This window comes from Nelumbo lutea, chromosome 6 (assembly GCF_056320005.1).
Source record: "Nelumbo lutea isolate HS-2025 chromosome 6, American lotus-T2T, whole genome shotgun sequence".
Taxonomy (NCBI): Eukaryota; Viridiplantae; Streptophyta; class Magnoliopsida; order Proteales; family Nelumbonaceae; genus Nelumbo; species Nelumbo lutea.
The window spans coordinates 17,298,563-17,307,354 of record NC_142689.1 but is presented as its reverse complement, the minus strand read 5'-3'; the positions used below and the strand labels follow the sequence as shown (position 1 = coordinate 17,307,354).

Genomic DNA, 8,792 nt, shown 5'->3' with positions numbered 1-8,792 from the left:
AAGCAAGGTTCAAAATTTGGACCCAATGTGCCCCATATTGGGTGTTTCATATCATATTGGTAGGTTGGCGATATTCTTAACAAGGGATCTTTTAAGAATTCGGTTATTTTCAGGGGGTAGGCAGCCTAATACCGACCTCTGACTTATTTTTGAAAAAATAAAAAATAAAAAGAAGATGCGTAAAGTTCAAAGTGTCAATGCATCACTTTTGTTGTATTATTGGGTATTTGAAATTGAGATTAAATTGATCTCGTTGATGTTTTCATTTCTTTAGCCAGAATTTGCCAAGAACATTGCTCGGCCTGACATGAGGATGTGGTTAATCACTTATTATACTTTGGTTCGAAGTAAAAGAGTAGGTTCGGGCTTAACTTTTGTCAAAATTTGAATGAAAGTGGCCCGAAATTTAAGCCTAGAGAGTGTAAAATGTTTATGAACTGTATTAGAAACACGACATGTGAACAGTTCTATTCAGAAGGCACCGGAAGAGCAAGAAATAATAATATTAATAATAAAATAAAAACAATAGATGGACTCGTTTCTAATTTTTTTCCTGAAATGTTCTGATTAAATGTTCAAAATATAAAAATAAGGCCAGAACTTTGAATTTTCAACAACCCAATAGCTTTCTACATGGCAAGATGATCTGGGTCCCATTCTACATGCTCACTTTGTACTCTGTAGCCTGGACGTGCTCACTTACTATTTGGGTTCAGCTTTATATACCAAAACAGAACCACCCATATAGTATCCCCTTATTTTGATAGATTCCCCTACTGTTACTATTCTTAACTGTGTAAACCAATAAAAATTTATGATGTGAGGAATCAATAAAAACTTTTCACCCAATATTTAAAAAAAAAAAAAAACCTTTAATAGAAACTAGGAAGAACCCCATATCCAAGGTCTTTGTTACAACCAGCTTGAGACTTACCAGCAGACTAGTAGGTATCTATAAATTAGGATTTATCGATACAGGCCAATATGCCGGATGGAGCGTATTGGTCTATATCATTGGGTGTTTCATTTTTATTTTTTATTTTCTAAATCTGTTCAAGGGGGTTGGTTTAAGGCATGTCTACCCCTGAAACAGGTCAAACCCTGAAACCAATTTAAAACTAACATATCGGTGATGGGTCAGTACGTTGCAAAATTTTGATCCTTGGTTTAGTTAAGAAAACACATATAGTCCATGTTTTTCTTTTAAGAATCAATTTATTTAACCAGATTGTTTAAGTTTATCTTTCTAACTCAAAACAAGAAAAAATTTCACATTGTAAAATATAAGGGACGTTTTACAACATGAACCGTTTTTCTTGTTGCCATAAACAAATTAAAACAAATTGGTTTGAAAACAGATTGTTTCTCAAAATAAAAACACAAAAAAATATGTTTTTGATTGTATATATGTAATTTTTTTCAAAATTGCAACCAGAAACGTATTTTTGAATTCCTGGTTTCAAAACGTGTTTTTATCTGATTATTTCTATAAAATATATAATTTTTGTATTACAAAATTTGTTTTTATTTAAAAAAACGTTCTTCTGATGGTTCCAAAAACATATATAAATAAAAAGAATTTATCTTTGAGTTTAAGAACATAGTTTTTGTTTTTTTACTGATGTGACGATACACATACTCCATAAAAAAAAATGGTACAGGTCTAGCGATACAAATGGATATAAATAAAGATTAAATGATTTCGTTAGATGCAGTAGCCAAACACCCGATTCAAATGGATATAAATAATAAATGGTACAGGTCAGAAGGGTCAGCTTATCCCTTGCTGGATTTCCATTCACTACTGCTAAATTCCAAATCCGTTTTTATCTTCTTCACTCGTCCACAGTCTTCCTTCTACATGTCTAGCGAAACCCAGTTTCCGAAAAATTGCTTCTAATGGCCATGGCTGCAACAGCTACTGCTTCGACATCGGCTTCAATAGTTCGCCTCCACAACCGACTCACCAATCTCTCGTCCTTCGACCACCACCTTTTCGTCACCGTTGCCATTGCAGGAGCAGCAATAACAAGGAAACATCAAACCCAAATCCTCAAATTCAAAGCCCAAAACCCTCACCTGCCTCTTCTGTCACTCCGCTCTCCCTCTCACCTCTGCTATGCTTCCTCTGCCTTTGAGAGCTTCGAAGACCCGGAAGAAAATGAAGCCATCGCTGATGATGAAGAAGGACATGACGAACGGGCATATGCGAAAGAAAGGAGATTATACGTGGGGAATTTGCCTTTCTCCATGAATTCTTCTCACCTTGCAGAGGTCTTTAGTGAGGCTGGTCAAGTTGATGCTGTAGAGGTATTAGCCTTTAATTACTCTAACCCTTTTCGTCTCTTTCGTTTTCTTCAAATGTACCCAGAAAAATATAACTTACTTGTCTCAATCTCTTATTTTTCTCTTTTGAATTTGTAGATTATTTATGATCGAGTGACGGACAGGAGCAGAGGATTCGCATTTGTGACGATGGGCAGCGCTCAAGATGCCAAAGAGGCTATCAGAATGTTTGATGGTTCTGTAAGTATCAGAAATCAGAATCTAAGTTTGAACAGAGAGAAAATGGAACTGATAGAGCTATAAATTTAATTTTACATGCCTTATGAATACTTCACACCCTTTAAAACTATATCTAGGAAGTCGAGAGATGATTTTTAGTATATTTTTCTCATCTAACAAGTACCTATTGAATCAACTGTAACTTACGAAATAATTGTGGAATAGTTGCATCAAGACGATAGAATGTGAGCATGGAAATTGTAGTCTGAATCCAGGGTGTTCCATATGTTTGTTTCATTAAATAAAATTTATTTGTTCAATTGTTTAGTTCATTGAATTGGACTTCATTTTTTGATTACTTAGAAGATCTTTGAAGTGGGTACTGTCAAATGGCAGCCACCAAGCTCTTCATAGATGCTATCATTGAATCTTGATGCAGAGAATCCTTAGAAAAACTGAGAGATAATGTTGTTGTGTTGTTGTTTGTTATTGTCACCATTGTTGGTGGTGGTGGTTTGGGGTCCCAGCAAGTAGGGGGCAGAAGTGTAAAGGTGAATTTTCCGGAAGTTCCACGAGGAGGTGAGAGGGAGGTGATGGGTCCAAAGATCCGCAACAGTTACAGGGGCTTCATTGACAGCGCCCACAAAATTTATGCAGGAAACCTCAGTTGGGGCCTCGCTTCTCAGGGACTGAAAGATGCCTTTGCTGATCAGCCTGGCCTACTGAGTGCCAAAGTCATCTTTGAAAGAGACTCTGGAAGATCCAGGGGGTTTGGGTTTGTCACTTTTGCTTCTGCAGAAGAAGCACAATCTGCCCTGGAATCCATGGATGGTGTGGTAAGTTTTACTTGGTACAGTAATTGAAATTGAAGCATTTATGTTTTTCTTTCTAAGTGGTTGTGCTTGTGCATGTTGACATGCAATTAGGAAGTGGAAGGGAGGCCCCTACGATTGAATATGGCTGCAGAAAGAGCTAGTCCTGCTTCACCCCTAACACCAGAGAGCAGAACAGAGGTTCCCCTTAATAGTGAAATGCAATCCAGCATCAGCGCCTACTGAGCAAATGATGTCAGAAGATGAAGTGTTTTTTCTATGCTCCTCAATGATAGTGAGAAGAACAATAACAGAGTTAATGTCTTAATTTTGACTTGCATTTTTTGGCTCTTGAGGGCCTTTTGAAATTCATGTTTACTGATGGAAAGTGCTATTATCAGATGACCATTTTGAGCTTGAACATTCTTAGTTCAATTTAACTCAGTGAGAGTGATATGGCTAATGCTGGGTCCATGGAGCTAGTCAGAGTGATAGCAACAGGACCATTCAAGGTGTTGCAAAATAATCTATTGCCTTCTGCTTTGTCATCCAGATCTTTGATCCTATCTGTTTGTTTATGAGAAGTAATATGAAATGGTTCCACTTTATATGAAAAAGAATGAAGATAGAAGGGTTAGTTGTTTGGGAGTGAGGTGGGAAGCAAGATGATGTGGTCCCATTTTATATAAGAGAGAAGTGAGGTAGGAGGAAGGTGACATCCTGTTCACATTTGCACTGCAAACAAACAGAGCCTGTGGAGTTTTAAAGAAATAAAAGATCTGCTATCAATTATTCAATCACTGCCATCAAACATCAATTAGTATGCATTAATATAAGCAAAATTTAGCATGTTGTGTTTCAAACCTTCTTGTCAGGTGGGTGGAGGCAAACTTAATTTAAACAACACCCCCATATTGTGTTATTCCATAGCATTTCGGTATATCATCATCATCATCATCATCAAAGCCTTTTACTCGCTAGAGAAATCAGAATATCAAAAGAAAAAAGAAAAAAAAAACATTATAACAGAACACTACCAAAAACAATATACCATTTCTCTTTGCATTTGGAGTTCCATCTTTACCACCATCTGGGCTGCATGATCACATCTCCTGCTTGAAAAGAGAGAAAAAAAAGAGAGAAACGTTTATTCTTGAATCTTTACCAAACATTAGGGCTTAAGAGTTAATGACATTTTTCAAATGAAGCTTTCTGCATATAGAAGCTCCTTACTGCTAAACTTTTGAAATTTGAGGGAAGCAAGCATCACTTGATAACAACACCATAGTTTTTATCACATCTCTAAACTAATATGCTATGTGATATTGTCACCTCCAAAAAGAGGTTTCAGGGTATTGATCAATTCACTAGAATCTTTCAACTTTGGTATCAAATTCTTCCTGATCTCCAATATATATGGGTTAGGCTGCACAGTATTAAAACAAAAAGATCATGCCTAACTTTCCAAATGCATTGAACTGTTTTCCTACAATTAGAGAAAATTTTCCAACTTTCTTGTTTGCAATTGAATTCTTTGTTTTAGCCAATTCTTCATTTATCTGCTAAAACTCAAATTGTTTTGACCCCCTATCTTTGTGCTGGAAGGACCTCCTCCAAACTACACTACCCTAGGGAAATCACAACTAAATAGAACATGTCTACAGTTTATGGTTCATTGTTACAAATAGGATAAATTTGATTATATATACTTCAAATGCATCATAATTCACCTGTGTCCTAACTCCTAAGGATATCTATTCTTTATCAAAATTTGCTTTAGAGAACACAAAACTGACATTTATAAAAAAAATGGTGTAAAAGCATTAGATGATATCTAGATAACCTAAGGGATACAATTTTATTTACAAAATCAGTGATCAAAGAAAAGGAAATTGAACATAAAGTAGAAAAAAGTTAGGGGAAGGGATCCCCTTGCCTTTGACTAAGGGTATGTTAAATTGTTTTCCTTTAGAATTTTACTAATGATAATTCTGTACAACATAATGGGGACACATGCTGCATAATCTGTTGCATCTAATGCCTCCTAGACTATTCAAGGGTGGTCCTTAAGGCTGTGTTTGGTTTGAAGGAAAAAATAGGGAAACCTTTAGAAACCTTATATATGTTTTCCTATGTTTCCCTTCCTTTCCCTACCTTTTCCTTCAAACCAAACATAGCCTAATAGTTTGGTCAATAAAATCAAAGTTGTTTGTAAATAGAACAATTTAAACAATATCTTAATAGCTCATAAGATCATCCACCAGATGAAAAATAATATAGAGGAAGAAATGAATAGCTATAAAATTGACCACTAACAAAGTATATGATAAGGGAAAGGGAAAATTCTGCAAAGTACCGTGACCCTTTATCATTATCTTAAATGTGGATCAATCACCTCATAAAAAATTATCTACATTTGATGGGCTAACAAAGATCTTTTCAACTTCTTGATCTTTTGACCTATTGCCTATTACCTATAATCATTTGTTCTATTTCTAGCTTGTTGCAATATGAATATAGCTACTTTTCTATCACCCTATCTCAACTAATTATTTTAGGATTTAGAACCGGAATCAAAATCCATCAGAATTGGAATCAGAATGGTCTATTCCTCCTGTCTATTTGGTTCAGACAGGAATCAAAATCAGAATCGAAATATATTTTTAATAATAATAATAATAATAATTCATCTTACTTGCGATTTTGTGTCATAATTTCAAGTTACATAATCTTCTCATCATCTTCATGATATAATCAAAAGTACTTGTATATATATATTTCTTTCTAAAGAATGTGTATTAAATGCATGTTCAATCTAAAATTCTTTTTATACATTTTGTTCGTTTGAATCAGAAATATAGTTGATAAATAAAATTTTATGATACGTTTATATATAACAATAGGTCGCCATGTAAATAAGTATGTATATTGTCGTGTTTCCATCATTTGATCTTTCTTTTTTTTTTTTTTCTTGTAAAATTGGTTTATGGTTTGAACTGTTGCAAATGTTGTCTAATATGGATGAGAAAAAAAATTACAAACCTTTGCTTAAATTGTTTCTTTTCTTTTTTAAATGTTGTAAGTTCTAGTTGATAATTCAGTTGTTCTTGTTATATGTCATCTTTTACTGATTTTGCACTCATCTATTTATTTCCTACAATAGAGAGACTATTGCAAGAGGCAATGGAGAACTCTCCTGGAAAAATCAAGAAAAACAATAAACGTAAGATCCCAAGTGATCAACCGAGAGAAGGCTGCTTCACTGTCCAGACCATTGTTAGCTAGCCAATCCGCTCCATGGTTATCTTCCCAAAACATGTTTTTGGGCTCAGTTTGGAAGGAGTACAAATACAAATATGTAGAGTGTAAAATTTTGTATTTTGTATTATTTTTTATCTATTTGTACTGTACGTATTTGTATTTGTACTCCTTTAAAATGGAGCCCATTGTACTCCATCAAACGAATAAGATCACAATCAATGCTTTTACAATTACAATATTGTATGAGAGAGGTGCATTTCCACAAGGGGGTTGAACTTCACCTTTGAGAACTTTGATCACAACTTTGTTGATTAATTTTTTTCGTGCCCAAGAGACTGCTTTTGGTGCTATGTGATCTACGAACTCTTTTTGTTTCAAGTGTTTTTCTTTGAACCATTTGGACCCAAATATTATTATTCTCATTTAGGATTTTCCGTCCTAGATTTATTAAATTTGCATAATTTACTTGATTCGTTTTTCTTTTTTCTAGACTACCATATTTTTAATGTCAATTTTTTGAATTTTGGTTTTTGTCCTGAGGCTTCCATAAAATTATATATATAACCTCTATGTTAGCTTTAGCAAAATTTTTCTGGAAGTTTTGATCACTTAATTTGCATTTTCACTCATTGCCTAATAAGGGTGCAATTGAGTAAAGCTCTAGAATTCAAGCTCAAGTTCAATTTAGCTCAATTCGAGTTCAATTTTTATCAAGTTTGAATCTTAGGGTAAGCTTGATTAATTATTTGTGATGAGGGCATATTTGGCCTTCCACTAACATCATGACACATGGCATTTTAGAACAGTTGGATGACACCCTGACACCACTTAAGTGATGATTTGCCTTACCCAAAATGATGGAGTCTCAACTGGTGACTCACCTCTAGAGACTTGCCTTCGCCACCGACCTGGCGACCTACCTTTGATGACTTGGTGACCTGCCTCCTCTACCGACCTAGTGACCTGCCTCTGTCGCTAACCTAGCGACCTGCCTCCACCACTGACCTGGAAACTTGCCTCCTCCACCGACCTGGCAACCTGCCTCCACTGCCGACCTGACGACCTGTCTTCGTCCCTGACTTGGTGGAAACCTATCTGGCGATCTCATCCACAACTCAGGGTGGCTAGTAGCACCTCGTCTAGGACTAACATGTGGTACCTCGTTAGTACTAGCCGAAGTGACCTCGACATGAGGAGCGACCTCCTTCGAGGGCTTGTTGACTTGATTGAGGTCTAGGTGGCGACTTATGAGATGTGCTCGCTGACTAATTTTGCATGCATCCCATCACTCCCGAGTCTCTCGGAAGTTGGCTCCCACACCGAATGTTCCGGAGGAAACTGAATAAGGCGCAAAGACTAGTCTACGTGCACGACTACCTCTACCTTCGAGGACTTTGGACCATTTAGGCACGTCTTCCCGGAGATATCAGATGCAGTGCTTGAAGCCCATGCCAAACAATGCCTATATAAGGGAATGACCTCCCACCTCAAAAGGTACATGCGCAATTTAGCTCTCTCTCTCTCTCTATCTCTCTCTCTCTTGCTCGCTCACTTTTAGCTTTTTCAAAAATCTCCAGCTCGCTAACTTAAGCATCAAAGTGCCCACCCCGGGTAAAGCAACTCGGGCAACAGATCGCCCCAATAAACTATACAACTCATCATTATTCAGCTTGACATCCGACTTACCTTCTAACTAGGAGTTGTTCAGCTAGACATCCAAGCCACCTTCCAGCTAGGAATTGTTTAAGTAGGCATCCAAGCCACCAGCTAGGAACTATTCATCTAGGCGTCCGAGCCACCTTCTAGCTAGGAATTGTTCAGCTAGGCATCCGAGTCACTTGCTAGTTGGGAGCTTTCAAAACGCACATCATCAATTTGAACTTAATCTATATCAATAAAATGTTGGGATAAAAGCTTATGAATTTGGCTTGATTATAGAGAGAGAGAGAGAGAGAGAGAGAGAGAGAGAGAGAGAGAGAGAGAGAGAGAGAGAGAGAGAGATATAAAAATATATTTTATAATATATTATGAAAATATATTTTTATATTCTATATAATTTATAATGTATGTTATGACATCCCATGGCAATAGGCATGTAACATTTTATATTAAAAAATAAATATAGAAAACACATGTATATTGACACATTGGAAGTTCTCGTATCAAGTGTGACAAAACAACACATCATAACCAAATACTTATTTGTTACTTTTA

General features: G+C 36.1%; 1 protein-coding gene across 1 annotated transcript; it reads left to right on the top strand.

Moving 5' to 3' along the window:
* The first annotated feature begins 1,677 nt into the window (after positions 1 to 1,677).
* CP33 (chloroplast RNA-binding protein 33) lies at positions 1,678 to 3,869 on the top strand. The gene is made up of 4 exons (XM_088950345.1): positions 1,678 to 2,310; positions 2,425 to 2,526; positions 3,033 to 3,341; positions 3,432 to 3,869. Exons 1-4 carry the CDS (start codon positions 1,900 to 1,902, stop codon positions 3,561 to 3,563), a joined length of 954 nt encoding a protein of 317 aa, XP_088806471.1. The 5' UTR covers positions 1,678 to 1,899; the 3' UTR covers positions 3,564 to 3,869.
* Positions 3,870 to 8,792: the final 4,923 nt, after the last annotated feature.

What these genes read in the sequence shown, in the direction of transcription:
- CP33 (XM_088950345.1), top strand. Translation starts at nt 1,900, where the DNA reads ATGGCCATGGCTGCAACAGCTACTGCTTCGACATCGGCTTCAATAGTT. An exon ending in GTCAAGTTGATGCTGTAGAG is followed by an intron (nt 2,311 to 2,424) that starts GTATTAGCCTTT and finishes TTGAATTTGTAG; the next exon opens with ATTATTTATGATCGAGTGAC. An exon ending in TGGAATCCATGGATGGTGTG is followed by an intron (nt 3,342 to 3,431) that starts GTAAGTTTTACT and finishes ACATGCAATTAG; the next exon opens with GAAGTGGAAGGGAGGCCCCT.